At 51.9% G+C, this 16772-nt stretch overlaps 1 protein-coding gene across 2 annotated transcripts in view; it reads left to right on the top strand.

Annotated features, from left to right (window-relative positions):
• The window catches only part of TNR (tenascin R), a 360938-nt gene that overhangs the window by 308505 nt on the left and 35661 nt on the right, over nucleotides 1-16772 (top strand). For both annotated transcript variants that reach the window (XM_066261204.1, XM_066261205.1), the window contains 2 exons: nucleotides 5854-6039; nucleotides 16368-16457. In XM_066261204.1, the coding sequence (XP_066117301.1) occupies nucleotides 5854-6039; nucleotides 16368-16457 (276 nt within the window). The remainder of the gene's footprint in view (nucleotides 1-5853; nucleotides 6040-16367; nucleotides 16458-16772) is intronic.

Below are 16772 nucleotides of genomic sequence, written 5' to 3'. Positions count from 1 at the left end.
CTCTTTTTTTGTTTCTTTATTTTGTTTTTTTGTGTGACAGAGGGACAGATAGGGACAGATAGGCAGGAAGGGAGAGAGATGAGAAGCATCAATTCTTTGTTGTGGCTCCTTCATTGTTTATTGATTGCTTTCTCATATGTGCCTTGACCGGAGGGCTACAGCAGAGCAAGTGACTCCTTGCTCAAGCCAGCAATCTTGGGCTTCAAGCCAGTGACCTTTGGGCTCAATCAAGCCAGCAATCATTGAGTCATGTCTATGATCCCATGCTCAAGCCAGCGACCCTGCAACTCAAGCCAGCGACCTCGGGGTTTCAAACCTGAGTCTTCTGTATCCCAGTCCGACATTCTATCTACTGCGCCACCACCTGGTCAGGCTCCTCTATTTGTTTAATAAGGCAAAGAATAAGACAGGAGGAGGCCAAAATATCCCTTGGATTCATAAGCACTTAGCTTAGTATTAGAGGCAGATGGGCTTGCAAACTAACTCCCCCATGGACCTGAGCAAGTCTCTCTTGTGGTGGAAGTTGGGGGGTTACTCAGGTACAGAGATATGGCACAGAGGAACAAGCAGAGGCCTGACTCCTGGGGACACTGGTTCCCACAAGAGAAGGGACCAGAGGGTCATGCCCAGGTCCTGCTACAGAACTCACCACCGTGCTCAGTTCATCCTCTCCAGAGTGAGGAAAGACCGAGATTAGGAGTCTTACCCACGGGGCTCCCTCCACACAGAAGGAAACATTGAGAGGGGCCAAGCTTCCTTGGAAAAAAGGATTGAGTGTGGGCATTGATGGAAGGGTCTGATTCTGAAGGAGCCCCTCTCTAGCCCCTGTACTGGACTCCACCCCACCCGGGGGCGTTGGTCAGATTTCTTACAGAACACGCCTCGGCAGCTCAGGGACTGAACACACCTTTAAAATAAAGTAAAATCTGCCCATTCCCTTCCCTTCTTCTCCCTCACCTCACCCGAACTGCTCAGGGCCTTGCGTGAGGTCCCACCTCACCCAGGGCCCCTCCATGGTGAATTCAAGGTCAGCCTTTCCTGCCCCGCCCCTTGCACCCCACAATACCTCCCGCTTAGGTTGTAGGGTCGCCTGTGGGTGACGAGTCCTGCATTCTTTCTAGAATAGCTTCTGTTTGAAAAGTGGTTGCTTTGTGCTTTGCTCAGATAAGGAGTTTGAAAAACGCACAGAAGGGGGGCGCAGGTTCTTGAGAAATGGATGAAAAGCAAATGCTTGGGCTATAGGTTGACAAGATGGAGGCAGGACTGGCTGGCGGCCCAGGAAAATTCCAATTGAGACGATTTCGCTCTGCCTCCTGGAAACCCCGTCCTGCGTTTCGGTCCGTGGCGGCCTGGTTCTCTGTTTGCCAGGAGGACTGGCAGCTGCTAGGCGGCTGCTGTCTCCATGTGGCCCCGGCCTGCACCCCCCGCCCTGCCTCTCTCTGCCCCTGGGGGTGTGGGGGTGTGTGTGTGGGGGGGGACGTGAGCAGCCTGGCGAATAAACCCTCCTGCCCGGGGCTGGCAGGTGCCGGTTGAATGATGAGCGTGCCTAGACCCTCGCAGTTGGGCCCTCAGTCATTTCAGAACTCCGCTTAAATTCACATTAGCCAAAGTGCTTTTCCAGGTGATGGCTTCAACTCCGGGAGTATGCTAATTGCACAGACAATTAAAACAGAGATTTGCTTCCTGCCTGGTGAGTGGAATGTTTGCCTGGGTCTTAGAGCTGCTCGGAAAAGGCAAAGGCCCGGATGGGAGCCCACCGAGGCCCACAGTGAGAGGGTGCCGGCCCCAGGAAGCTCCGAGGCTGGTCTCCAGACCCACCCCACCCCACCTGGACCTCCGGTGTTAGTTTCAGGGGTGTTCCTGGGACATTTTCTGCCTGCTGGGGGACTTCTCTCTGAGCATACCCCTCGAGGTACTGAATGTAGCCACCAGGGTTTTTGCCCAACCAGAGATGACCACTTTAACCTGAATACCCTGGACCTCTCTTGAACGCTGTTATGAGTTGAATCGTGTCCCACACAAAGATGTGGAAGCCTTACCCCTCAGGAGCTGTGTATGTGAAATTATTTGGATGATCAAATTAAGAGAAAGTCATTGGGGTGGGCCTTATTCCACTCTGACTGTGTCCTTATAAAAAGGGGGAATTTGGACACAGAGACAGACATGCACACAGGGAGAGCACCTCATGAAGACAAAGGCAGGGATGGGGTGATTCTCTGCAAGCCAAGGAGCCCAAAGGTGCCAGCGACCGCCAGAGAGGGGCATGAAACCGACTCTCCCATGCGGTCATCAGGAGGAAGCTGCCCTGCTGACACTCGGTCTCAGACTTCCAGTCCATGGGACATTTTGTTGTTTCCATCACCTGGGACGTGGGACGTTGTTACAGCAGCCCCAGGACACCAACACAAAGGTCCAACTCACAGCCATCAGAGCCACAACCTGCTCAGGCTGCTTTTAGGCAAGGCTGTGTGTGTCCCTGAACCACTTTGTCCCAGGCACCTTCCGAGCCCTGCAGCTGCAGTGTCTGACAAGACTTTTCTAATGGCTTTAAGGGAACAGACAGGACAGAGAACTGACATTAGTCACTCAGTCACTTGATGTGTACTAAATACCTGCTAGGTACCAAGAACTGTCCTACGCACTGAGGCTACAGAATAAACAAGGTGGACAAGATCCCAGTTCTCATGAGTTATGTTCCACTGGGGGAAACTGGACAAGGAAGCTGGAGAGAAGCACACAGGGTCATGTCTGTCACGAGCACGATGCTGAGAAGTGACCCAGATGATGTAGAGAGAGCAGTTCAGAAACACCTCTCAGAGGAGGGGACATTTGAATCAAGACTTACGTGACCTGATCCAGCTGAGGATTCCAGGCAAGAGCATTTCAGGCAAAAGCAGCAGCCAGTGCAAAGGGCCTGAGGTAGGAATAAGTTCAGTGTGTTTCAGGAGTAGGAACAAAGGCAGTGGCTGGGGCACAGTGAGTCAGGGGGACATGTTACAACATGATGTCTAAGAAGCTGGTGGGGCCTGATCACACAGAGCCTGCAGGTCACTGTCAGGAGTTTGTGATAGGAAGCAAGAGGCCAGTTTTCAGCAGGAAAATTGCTGGATCTACTTTATGTTCTAGAGACTAGATATGGCTATTACCAGAGTCCAGAGCCCCCCGTTCCTCCATTGGGCCCCCACTAGACATTTGTCTTGCCCTTGCCCCTGGCTTGCCCACGTGCCACAGGGCCCAGCCCAGCTCCCACCCTCGGGCTGGTCTTCAGCTGCCCTCCTGGATGTCTGTTTTCAAGACTCAGGAGAACAAACACTTCCCTCCATGCCTGTCCTAAGACACCCCCACCCGCCAGGCCCTCATCCTCAGGCTTGACCTCCTCTGGCATCATGGACATTGGAAATGTCTGGTCCTTTCAGAGAAAGCACTGTGCCCTACTCACAGGGCACAGCCCTGGTGCAAAAACAAAACCATCTACCAGAAAATAAAAACCGGAGTTTCCAGGGTCTGGGATTTTAAAGTACAGGATGCAGCCTGAACCCTAACTCTAGCTCATCTGCAGTCCTATTCCAGCCGCACACCCCAAACCAGTTTGGTCCCCTGTCCCAGCCTCTCCGCTGGCATGAGACTGGGCAGCATGTGGTGTGGAGCAGTCCTCCCGCGGTCTCTCAGCCCGCCCTCCTCTCCACCCAAACACTAGAGAAGTTCCGCCCACAGCAATTCGAGAAGGCACAGCCTCCGGTTGCCACAGCCACACTGAGTAAGGAAATGCTTCTCAGAAAAAGAAACATATCTGCCCAAAGACCAGTCCCCACCATGAAATGGACACTCCTTACCCTGAAGCTGCCGCTCACAGACTGAGTCCCGCACTTTCCCAGGAACAGCAGGGGCACCCTTGCCCGGCATTTGTAAATTAAAACAGTCTATCCAAGCCCTGGCCGGTTGGCTCAGTGGTAGAGCGTCGGCCTGGCATGCAGGAGTCCCAGGTTCGATTCCCGGCCAGGGCACACAGGAGAAGCGCCCATCTGCTTCTCCACCCCTCCCCCTCTCCTTCCTCTCTGTCTCTCTCTTCCCCTCCCGCAGCCGAGGCTCCATTGGAGCAAAGTTGGCCTGGGCGCTGAGGATGGCTCTGTGGCCTCTGCCTCAGGCGCTAGAATGGCTCTGGTCGCAACAGAGCAACACCCCAGATGGGCAGAGCATCGCCCCCTGGTGGGCATGCTGGGTGGATCCCGGTAGGGTGCATGTGGGAGTCTGTTTGCCTCCGTTTCCAACTTCAGAAAAATACAAAAAAAAAAAAAAAAAGGTTTGTCCAGGCTTCCTCAGAACAAATGGCTGGTTCACTCCAAAATTAAACCTGAGTTTCAAAGATAAGACCTACTTAGAAGTTTGGGTTCTTTTTTTATTATTATTATTATTTTCCTGAAGTGAGAAGCAAGGAGGCAGAGAGACAGACTCCCGCATGCGCCTGACTGGGATCTACCCAGCATGCCCACCAGGGGGCGATGCTCTGCCCATCTAGGGGTTGCTCTGTTGCGACCGGAGCCATTCTAGTGCCTGAGGCGGAGGCCATGGTGCCATCCTCAGCACCGGGCCAACTTTGCTTCAATGGAGCCTTGGCTGCGGGAGGGGAAGAGAGAGACAAAGAGAATATAGAGGGGAAAGGGTAGAAAAGCAGATGGTTGCTTCTCCTGTGTGCCCTGGCCAGGAATCAAACCCAGGTCTTTCATAATCCGGGCCAAAGCTCTACTGCTGAGCCAACCAGCGAGGGCCCCTACTTGGAAGGTTTTAGGTGGCGGTTTTTCCTGCCAGTGCCTATTACTTCGTAACCAGTGACCTGTGTGCTTCCTGCTAAAATGATCCTTAAGAGAACCAGTCCCTGAAATGATGGGAGAGTCCTCAATGATAGTGGTCTCTTCCTTGTGTTGGAATTACTGGGCCTCTAGACAGCCAGCCCTGGGGTGCCCTGTTGTTGGGACTCAGAGCTTCAGGAGCAACAGTCAGTCTGCCCAGGGCCTGAGCACCTATTCTTATACCAGGCGCCATGCCATGCACTTCATTTGCATTGTCTAATCCTCACAACAGTCTAAAATGTCAAAATTATTAGCCCATTTTACAGACGTGGCCATCCAGGCCCAGTGAGGGGGCGAGACTTGCCCAGGGTCCCATGGCAGAGCTGGGGCTCAGACAGAGGCCCAACTCCAAAGCCCACTTCTTTCCACACATCACATCCCCCATGGACAGGGCCGGCAAACGTGGGTATACAGTAAAGCTTACTCTTTTATTGTTATTTATTCTTGTATTAGATATTTTTCCAGACATAAAAACTATAGACCTACCTTTGTCAGCCCTGTGTCTAGAATTTTCTTCAGGTAAATCAGAGGAAGACAGTTTCAGAATGTTGTAATTGACAGCCTTCTTTTTGCTCAGTGGTCCCATTTCATCTGACTCCATTTCGTCCCAATCACTTCGACGTGGTCTCAGCTTTTGTCCCTACCGCCCACTAGTGGGCGTTCCAGCTTTCATGATGGGTCAATCACAGAGCTGTTTGGTTGCACGGTAGGGACCAGGTTGACCAGCACTGCAAAAGTGGGCGGTTTTTATAAAAAGTTTGAGGACCCCTGAATGCCACTGGAAATTCTGAATGGTAATGGGGCAAGAGCAAAGTGTGTTGATATCTAACTCCCAAGTAAAACTTTCCAGACTTCTCGTGAATCTGTCATGGCCAACCTGGGGTCACTCACACTTGAGGCAGGGTGTCAGGAGGTGTGGACTGTCACCGCAAACTTGTGTGTATTCAAGATGCGCGACACAGGCACATTATTGTGTGTGATCTTGATGATGTCTGACTCTTTTCAGAGATTGACGCCCCCAAGAACCTGCGGGTGGGTCCCCGCACAGCGACCAGCCTGGACCTTGAGTGGGACAACAGTGAGGCAGAGGTGCAGGAGTACAGGGTTGTGTACAGCACCCTGGCGGGCGAGCAGTACCATGAGCTGCTGGTACCCAAGAGCATCGGTCCAACCACAAGAACCACCCTCACTGGTGAGTGAACACTGGCCCCTGAGTCTCACCCTCACAGGTCTCTCCCCAGTCCACCTTCTCTATAGCCAACCACAGCCAATCCCTGCCAATCCCGGTCAACCATAGCCAACCACAGCCAATCCCAGCCAATCCTGGCCAACCACGACCAACCACAGCCAATCCCAGCCAACCATAGCCAACCACAGCCAATCCCAGCCAACCATAGCCAACCACAGCCAAATGCCACTGATTGACTCTTTGAATACCTATCATATGGTATATGTCTACGGCTCTCCACTGAATGCCATTAGCTGTTCTTGCCACTGTCATGTACTGTTTTACTTTCTGATTATGCCATCCCTCGTGCCTTTATTTCAGGGACTTCCATTGCTCTTCCCCAAACCTTAGCAGAGAGACCTTGCCTGGCTTTGCTGTCTTCTCTGGTCTCTTCTTACTCCCACGACCCCTGGTGTTCCCTGAGCTAAAGGCCCCCAGGCGTGGGTCTTCCTTTCAGTTTTTCAAATGTCATTCCCTCCTGCCTCAGGGCTTACATGCTGTGCCCACTCCCTGTCAAGCTCACCTGCCACCCTGTCCTCTGAGTTATGTCTGCTTCCCTCTCGGCTCTCAGTTCACTTGTCACTTCTTGGGGAGCCTGTCCTGTAGTCTCATCTCCCTGGTTACCACCCACCTCCCAGCACCCTTCAGTTTGTCACTGCACACTGTGGTGTGGTGATTCAAGTGCCACTGTCTACCCTCAACCTTAATCTCTGGGAGAGGTGGATCGCGTTTGTTTTGCTCATCATTGGCTCCCCGGTGTGCTAGATAAGCAGTGGGTGGATGGAGGAATTAATTAATTAATTAATGGGTGAATGAATGAATGAAACTGTAAATGTTCATTGTGACTGGAGCACAGACGACAAGAGCCCAGTGATGAGAGCCTGGTCAGGCCTCCTGCACCCTATGCAGAGTGAGTGGGGGTCATGCAGTGATTTTGAATAAGGTGGTGTAATACCCAGGTTTGCACAGCTGCAGTGTGGAGAAGGGATGGAGCAGGGGGCAGGACCAGAGCCAGAGATTGGTCACGAGGCTGTGCCAGAGTCAATGGGAGAGATGATGATGGTAGTGTAGACTAAGACGGTACCCAAGGTCACCATGCTGCCTGGCTGGGGAGTATTCCCTGTCCCCGTGAGGACAGGGGTCCAGCCAGTGCTCCCTCTGGGGCTTCAGACACCCCTATCCCAGAAGGCCTGCCTGGGAGGCTTCACCGAAAGGTAGATGACTTGAAACAGGGTCGTGTTTTCTATGGAGACTGCACAAAGCGGCTGTGGACCAGGGTTGCCGACGGGCTTGCACGCACTCTGGTGAGCTGTGTCTCGGCTTCCTGCGGGCACGTTTACTGTCTTGGCAGACGAGGGAGATGCCGCAGAGAGTGCACGCAGTCATCAAGGGCAGTGCAATCGAATCCGCTTTGCTCCTGCCCTGAAATCCTGGACCGCCTTGCCAAATGAGGCCGGTTAACGTAAATATAATAAATGCCTTTTCCAGGCAGACACACTCCTGAAAACACAGCCAGGAGATGGGAAGACATGCTGACCAAGCAGGTTAATGGGGGTGAATTAGACGGAGCAGGCACAGACCAGCTGGCGGAAGGGCCTTTGCAGAGAGCTGGAGACATTCACAAAAATGAAGCTAAACCGAAAAGCTGAAATGATGCAGGAGGGAGCTGACTCTAAGAGCAGCCTGCCTGCCTGGAGCCTCAGGCTGATCTGGCAATTAGCAGTTTCCAAGGATGACGGCTAGCTGTTTGGATGGCGGGTATACCATAAAACCATGAGAGAAACAGAGACAAACCTTGTCACATCCTAGTCATTATTTCCCTCTTCCGGGGGCAGGGGGAGAAAAACTCTACCTTCATTGATCATTTCTGTTATTCCAGAGACCGTCTCGTAGTTATAGTTCATGTCATCTTCACAACATCACGAGGGATATTAGCATTCCCATTTTATGGATATGAAAACTGAGGCTTACGCCCTTTGGAAACTTGCCCAAGCTCACAGAGCTAGCAAGGGGCATGGCTGTGACTTGGGGGCAGCTCTGAGTCCCAGTAGAAAGCCTCGCATTCCATCGCTGCTCTTACCAAAGACATAGAAAGTAAGGGACAATCACGATGTCAATGCTGTGGGTTTACAGGGAGAGGAAAAATTATGATGGAGGCGTGCGCTTGGATGGATCGATTTTTTTGATTGGAGTGGGGCTGATGAAATTAACCTACAAATATATATTACTCATAATTATCCCAGGGAGTTCACTGCTAGGGAGATTTATAAAGGCAAACGGCTTTCTGAGACTAAAGAGTTTATAGGCACATAAGGAAATCAAGTATGTCCATACTTGCTGAGATGAAAATTACAAGGACCACTGGCTCTCCTGCGGTGGCTGCTGGGGGAACAGAAGGAAGGACCGCGATGGAGGGAAGGCAGAATGAGGGAGATTCTTGACCCCAGCTCTACATAGCTGTGTTTTTGCCCTCACTCCCTAACTTGGATACAAAAGACAAAGTTTATCAGTCTCCAAAGGCCCCCTTTTTTTCTGGTTCCAAACACAAAGTTTATTTGCATTTCTAAAACAAGACCCTGGCCTGGGGTGGGAAGGGCACCTGGGGTGGGAAGGCTCATCTGCAGCAATCCCTTCCTGGAAACTTTAACTCTCTCCCCCACCCCACCCCCATCCCCGCACCCTCCCCATCCCCTCATCAAAAAATAATCTGGGGCTCCTAGCAGGAGGTCCCAGTGCTTTGCCCCGGGTTTCTTTGAATGCTTTGCTTTGTAGAACATATTAAGAGCCAGGACTTGGGACTCTGTATCTGGGCTTAGACACTTCTGGTGTGATTTGGGGCTACTGATGTCACCTTTCTAAGCCTCTGTCTCACCATCTGCAAAATGGGGATGATACTTCTTAAGCTCATAATGTCATGGTGAGACTTTAATGCGACTATGTATTTAATGAGTTTTAGGTAGCACTTCTAGCACAGAGAACTAGTACTCCATATGTGGCTGATAATAGTTGAGGAGGAGGAGGAGGTCTGTGAGCTGATGGATAATTTAGGATGACCTCCTTTCATCAGCGTGGCAGAGTGGAGAACCTTGCTTCTCAAAGTGGGGTGTGGGGACCAGCAGCCAGGGCATCATGTAAGAGCACTCTCCTCCCAGATCTACCAAGTCGGAGCGTGCATTTTAGAAGAGCCCCAGGTGCCTGACCTGTGGTGGCGCAGTGGATAAGTGTCGACCTGGAAATGCTGAGGTCACCGGTTCAAAACCCTGGGCTTGCCTGGTCAAGGCACATATGGGAGTTGATGCTTCCAGCTCCTCCCCCCTTCTCTCTCTCTCTGTCTCTCTTTCCTCTCTTTTCCTCTCTGTCTCTCTCTCTCTCCTCTCTAAAAATGAAAAAAAAAAGAAGAGCCCCAGGTGACCTGTGTTTATGCTGTAGGTAAGGAGCACTCACTTAGGGCATGGCTTCTAAAGTCGCCCACTCTGATTTGAGATCAGCTTCAGAGAGGTGCGTCCCTGAGCAAATTTCTTTAGGTCCCTGACCTTGAGGAGGGCATCATGCCTGCCTCATAGGGTTGTGGCGAGGATTAAATGCGACCACGTAGACCTGGATATATAAGCACTTAGGATGGAGACTGGTACCCAGTGAACGTTCAATGGCTGTTTGACCTTTTGTTGTTTTTAGTCCCCACAAAGCTTAGACCCGAATCCATGGCAACCTGGCATTGCATTGACACAAGTTCCCACCCCTTTATTCTTACTGCTGGTTCTACACCCTGGGAGTCCTCTGGTGCCTGTGTTTGCCCATCCCTGCAGAAGCCCTTGTCTCCACAGCCGCCATTTACCCTCTTGCTGTGGAACCCAGGCCCTTCTCGACTCTGGGTGTCCAAGTCATACTGAGGGCTCGAAGCATGTGCTGCCAACCCCGCCCCCTTCACAGACCTCACCCTTTGCAGCACAGAGGCCAGGCTGGAGCATGGCCTACCAAACGTTCCCTTCTACTCCTCCTCTCGCGGCCGTGCCTCAGGAATTCCCTCTGGACTGGGACCTGTTTCCGAACAGCAGGCTCCGTGTTTGCTGTGATATTCTTTTCTCCACTCCAGTGGCTTCTGTGTCCATAGTGATAAGTTTTTTTTAGGCTCAGCCTCTCAGCCCAGATGATGTCTGCTTGGCTTGTGTACCAAACCAGGAGTCCCAAACAGGTCCCCCGAGTGCGATGTACTTTACAGGCTCATCAAGGGACCTCGAAGTTAGAACTGGTAGCACCTGCCAGGGACTGTGCCACCACTGTTTTCTGGGCAGTAATGCAAAATTATAAACCTTAGGGGAAAACTCCTATTGGAAGGAAGGAGGGAGTAGCGAAAGCGGGAAGGAAGGAAGGCGCTTCTCATCCAGGACTGGAATTTGGTCAGGAAGCCCTGCCTGGGACCAGTGCGCATTGCACACCCTGCTCTGGCCTCTGCACCTGAGGTGACCCACACCTGGCATTGGGAAGGGCCTAGCATTGTCCCCAGCTGTCTACACTCCTTGCTGGGTCCTCCTTCATGAATAGCAGTCCCTACTGGACAGCCCCGTGGCCTGGAGAAAGGCCAAAGGAGCAACCCGTATGGCCAGTGAGCAGGGGGTCCCGTCCTCCAGGGCCCAGTCGGCCCAGCCCTCCCACCTTGCGTGCCTTCGGATGTCACTCCCCAACCAGCTGCCTGTCTCTGCGTGTGACTACCTCGACCTCATCAACAAGACGCTAATAGGAAAAATCACCAACAGGGCTGGGGAAAGCTGGGGGCTGGACGATTCCTACAGACATCACGGAGCAGCACAGGATTGTCAGAAAGCCAAGACCGACCGCCAGGTGCACGCCACACCCCCACCTTCAAACTGTCCCTGTGATGGCTGCAACGAAGGCCTCTACCCAACCCACTTTCTCCTGGGGCCTCCTGGTTGGAAGATGGGCTCCCTGAGGTAGGAAGGCAGGAGAGGTGCTTGTCCGCAGGAGGGTTGGCCGTGAGGGAATCCGAGAGACGTGGGGGGGTCTGGCTGGCGAGTCAGGGCTGACCAAGGCACTTGTAGTTCGCTTCACCCCGTCTGCACCCCTGTCGTGCTTGGGCACAACAGCCAGCTCTGGTGCCAGACCTGCATCGCCCTGCAGGCTCTTCTGAGAAGGAGGAGACGGGCAATGGGTCTGGGGCCGGACCCAGGCTGTGCTCAGCCTCCTGTGGGCGAAGCCACAGTGACCGTGACCCCAAGTGGTTACTTTTGTAAGGTTCCTCTGAACACAGTGCCACCTTCTAGGGGCCAGAAGGTGGGGAGTGGGCTGCAGAGACCCAAGTAGAGGAGAAGAGGGCAGAAGCCCCCATTGTGCTCTTCCTCACTGAGACCCGTAGGTGTCTGTCCCCTTATGGTAAAGGGCGGGGCGAGGGGACCAGGAGAAGAGCCAGGTGGGAACCGCCAGCGAAGGGTGTTCCTGTAGAGCAGGGCTGAAGAGCCGTGTTCTCACAAATCTCCTCAGCCAAGAAAGTAGTCTCTGAGAGCATCCCTAGGTCTTACTATAACTTTTAAATTTGTTTTTGGGGCCAGTCTCCTCCCTAACGTTAGCATGGAACTGGCCTCTTGTCTTGACGCTTGGACATCATCTATACCCAAAAAGCAGGGAGATGTCTGCCCCAGCCTGACTCATTCGGGGAGCCCCGAGGAAGCATCTACCATTACCCAAGAAGGAAAGGACGGTGGGGCCTGGGACCTTTGACCTCCCTCACATTGCAAAGTAGATGGCTGCCTATGTGGTATGATTCCAGGGGCTCCCAGAAGATTGTTGTCCCCAAATATTACCCCATCTATGAGCCTCTGGTGCCCAAATTCCACTGTTGGCAACTTCCCTATGGGGGGCCCTACATCCCTGGTTTTCATGAAGTATTTGATCAGGTCTGCCTTCGCATGTTTTATTTCCTCTGCGTGCAATGCCCTTTCTCCTGCCACATGTGCCCCAACCCTCTAAACCACATTCTGATTTCTTTCTTGAAAGTCTTCCCAACATTCCCACCAGGCCACCCAGGCATGGGGCTTCTCTATGCCATATATATATTTTTTCCACTATGCTACATACTGAATTAAAATATAAAAAATCAAATCCCTTGATTCAAAGACCAAGGAGTCTAGTGAGGAGACCTACATGAAAACTAATAACAATATAATAACAAAATGTCTCTAAAAACTAAAAGATTGACTGCAAAGTCCTTAGGGACAGGATCCCTGGTTTGCTCCCCCTTTGAAGGCAGGTGACCTACAAATGCACTGGGGCCACCAACCCCTGCACCCCAGTCTGGTGGGCTTATGCTTCACAGGACTCAGGAGGGGAGCCCAGTGGGTCAGAGGTGGAAAGAGTCCATATTTCTCCATGTCCCCCTGAACCCAGCCAAGCCTCCAGTTTCTAGAATTTGCTAGTTCCTGTTGCTCTCTAGCCCTGATTAGGCTCTTCCTGCTCCCATGCCCCACCCTGACCACTGGAGAACTCCACACCCTTGCCTAACCTTGACTAGCTTTCAAGGTTCAACCCGAGTCCCTTCTCTCAAAAGCCTTCGCTATGTCAGCCCTCCCAAAGTGGTTTGCTTAGGTGGCCCCCCTTGGTACGGCACCAATCTCCAGTTCCAGTTCACTTACCCCCTTCCCTCTTCCCACCTGTAAGACTTTAAGGGGCGGGACCATGCTAAGATGTATCAGAAAGAACAGAGGACTGGGGTTCCAAACCCAGTTTAATTGTACACTGAGCTCTGTGGCCTTGATCAAGGAATGGACCCCTCTCTCCGAGCTCCTGTTGGCTCATCAGTCAGGCCCTCCCGGCAGAAGTGTGGGGGAATTAAAGGAGATGCACCCTATGGTCCTCTAAGAACCTGGAGCTAATAAGGTATTCTTGACCATTAGACGCTCCAAAATTCTCCTTCAATTTTTTTATCCCTCCTTTTTTTTTTTTTTTTTTTTCCTAGATTACCTGTTGCCTGCAGCTCAGTGCTTGGCCTAATGTAGGTGCTTGAGAAATATTGTTTTCCTTCTTTCTTCAGGGCAGATTTTTAAATCTCATGAAAGGCAAGGGAGATATGCATTCAGCTCACTCTGGCATCCCCAGTTCACAGCCCTGTGCCAGGCAACGGGGAGCCCCTGGATCATGTCTAGTGAGCAGGTGCGCCGTGTGTTGTGTAGGGGTTCCGAGGGGAACGGGCGCACAGTGAGCGCGTTGAGAATAGTGTCAACCTCCGAGCTGAAGAAGGTTCTTCTATAGGAGAGGGAGCCTGGTGGTTTCCTGAGGGAGGAGTGCTCTCGGCTATTGTTAAGGGAGGGAACAGCCATTTCCCTGCTGCCGCTTGCAGGAGTCGAATGGAGAAAGGGAGCCCCGATAGGGAGCAATGAGCTCTTGAGAACGTGAGAAGGCCTCCGGAGCCCTCCGCATATGGAAACGTGAGTGTACTGCGCACGCCTCAGAAACACGTCTCCTTCCCCCGCAGAACGGCCTCCTTACCTGCTGGCAAAGAGCAACAATCACTTGTAGCACAGGAAGAAAGCTGCTAAAAATCAAAGGCAAATGGCAAGCAGGGACCTATAAAGCGAGTCCCACTTCCCCGCTCCCCAGACGGAAGGCCTGGGAAGGAAGTACTTGAAATTCCACTCCACGGTCTTCTGGAAGGAGATGATTCCGTTGTAAATTATTGAACATTTCATTTACGCTTCATAAATAAGAAACTTGGATGAAAACATTACATGTTAGATCCGCTCGACAACATGTAATTTCTTTCTTCCTCCCTCCATCTGTCACCCTTCATCTACGTCGGGGAATTTCTACTTCATTATAGGCAATTGAAGGTCTCGATCAGTGCCTGGGAGAAGTAGTTTATGTCCCAAAGGTAATCTAATTTCTCCAACCAAGGATGTACCTGGGACTCGTGACGGAGATAAATGTGTGCTGCGAACAGATCTGGGGCACTGCAATCAGCCTGTCAATCTAGTGACAAGTGCTGGGCCCTGCCAGGGGGCCAGCTCCACACTGACACCAGACTCCCAGAATCACTGGTTTCATCAGAACAGCAAACCAACAACAGGTGTCCTGAAGACCAGATAAAATCAAGAGGAAGTCATAAGGGATTCGGGTGGGCCCTAAATCCAGTGTGATCGTGTCTTTTTCAGACAAGAAGACCAGAGACCCATAGGAGGAATGCCATGTGTTATGGACTGAATGTGTCCCCCTATAATTCATGTTAGAATCTCCATATGTTCAGTAGATGGGACCTTTGGGGAGTGATTAGGTCATGAGGGTAGAGCCCTCGTGAATGGGATTAGTGACCTTAGGAAAGAAACTCCACAGAGCTCCCTCACACTTTCTGCCATGTCACGTCAGAACAAGGGGACCACTGTCTGTGATCCAGGAACTAGGGTCTTCCCAGACCAAATCTGCCAGTGATTTGATCGTGGACTTCTCAGCCTACAGAAGTGTGAGAAATAAGTCTGGTCTGAGCCCTCGGGTCCATGGTCGTTTGCCGTGGCAGCCCAAGCTGACTGTGATGCTCTGGACCACAGAGGCAGCCCGGGGTGGGGCAGCTCTCAGCCAAGGAAAGGCAAGATGCGCCGGCCCCACCCAAGCCAGGAAGGGCAGGGGAGGATTTGCCCCTTAGAGCCTTTGCAAGGAGCATAGCCCTGCAAACACCTTGATTTTGGCCTCTGGACTCCAGAACTGTGAGAGACGACATTTCTGTTGTTTTAAGCCATACAGTTTATGGTCATTGGTCATGGAAGCCCCGGAAACTCATGCAGATGGAAAAGGCTCTCCATCCCACTGTGGTCTCGAGGTTGTGGTGCGGGTCCAACAACACTCAGGTGTTCTGTAAAGAACAAAGGTCTGTAAATGCAGAAGAGCATGGTCATCAGTCAGAGCTCTGGTGGCCCGCACAGGGCCCCACAAAGAGTTCGCCACAAGGGCTCAGACTGGCCATGGGGGGTGGGGGCAGGGCTAATGCTTTGATCATGTTGCATTTTTGTACAATCCCAGTCCTCATCAGGGAGGGTCAGTTTGATGCCAAAAAAAAAAAAATGTCCCCCAAAGATGTCCACATTCTATTGCCTGGCAGCTGTGACGATGTCATCTTCCATGACAAAAAGGAATCTGTAGATGTGATTAAGTTATGGCTCTTCAGGTGAGGAGAGTATCTTGTATTTGTACAGGTGGGCCCAATGTCATCGCAGGGTCCTTACAAGAGGGGTACAGGAGATCAGAGTCAGAGTAGAAGAAGTGGCCATGGAGGCGGAGGTCAGAGCAGGAAACAGATTGGAAGGCGTTCTCGTCCTGGCCTTGAGGATGGAGGGGACCTACACAGGCGGCCTCTAGAAGCAGGAAGAGGCAGCGAAATGGCATCTCCCACACTTTCCGGAGGAATGCAGACCTGCTGGACCATTATAGACTTTAGGCTCATGAACTGTAAAATAATAGATTTGTGCGGCTCTGAGCCCCTCGGTGTGGTAATTAGTTAGAGGATCCATGGGAAATGAGTATACCAGTCAAACCACTTAGCCTGAAAATCAGTATGGAAGAGAACACAGAGACACTCCAGATGATCCCACATGTCCTGGGAGGCTTCCCGGCGATCCTCAGAGGGTTTTCCCAGAGAGGTTTACACTTTTTAGTTGGACAGTTTTTCCTTGTATTTTCCTCCATCTTTCCAGAGTCCCCTAGAGGTCATCCTAAAATTGGATCCATATCTAGGGGCCTGAATTATCAACCTTGACAGAGAATCCACAGCAACAGGGCTTCTGTGTGCCCCACGTGAAAGGTCTGACAGACTTGTGCTCAGAAAGACCACCCACTGTCACTCCCCATAGGGCTTCAGTCACTGTCTTCAAAAAGTATAGCTTAGTCCTCATGTATAATGTCCGAGAAATACTGGGCCGGCCTCTGTCTGTGCAGTCCCTCTAGATCACACACTCCCCGATTCACAGCTTAAGCAAGAACTCACTTCACTAGTTGTAGTCAACCTGAGACTCTAAGTACCACAGAAACACCTTCCATAGGAGAGCACTCTTCTGAAGGTCACTGACAAGGAGATCAACAGCAAAGAGAGAAGCTCTGCACTGACCACTTCATCCTGTTGACTTAATGGATTTCCTAGGTGGTGAGGTTGGGATTTCCTAATAGGTAAGATTAGGGGGATTCAGCACAACTAAACACAAGTTCCGGACAGGAGTCTAAGATGGCTTGCTTCCCCCCCTTTCAGCTTTCCTACCCTGACACAAACACAAAATAACATTTGTCTCTGCATCTACTGATAGATCTGGTACCAGGCACTGAGTATGGAATCGGAATATCTGCTGTTATGAGCTCGCAGCAAAGCATTCCTGCCACCATGAACGCCAGGACCGGTGAGTAGGAGAAACGGCGCAGACAATCAGGGTACCCTGAATCCTGAGGAGCCGTGGAGGTTGCCCTGACAATGACTGATCAGGGGTGATGCTCCCCAGTGAGCTGGTACCTGGGCAACAGCTATCAGCCTGGGAACAACATCCGCCTCTGGCTCTTTGTTCCCCTGCACCTGACCCCTGACCTCTGACCTCCAGGATGGAGTCCCACCCTCTTCCCCATACATCTGTGCATGGTCCTTTATGGTCAAAGGGCTGTCCAGAGCTGTCCAGAGCAGAGGTGGGGAATCCCAAAGAAGTTGGCATCACAGCAGGTCA

The sequence above is a fragment of the Saccopteryx bilineata genome, chromosome 2 (assembly GCF_036850765.1).
Source record: "Saccopteryx bilineata isolate mSacBil1 chromosome 2, mSacBil1_pri_phased_curated, whole genome shotgun sequence".
NCBI lineage: Eukaryota > Metazoa > Chordata > Mammalia > Chiroptera > Emballonuridae > Saccopteryx > Saccopteryx bilineata.
This window is presented reverse-complemented; position numbering and strand designations above follow the sequence as displayed.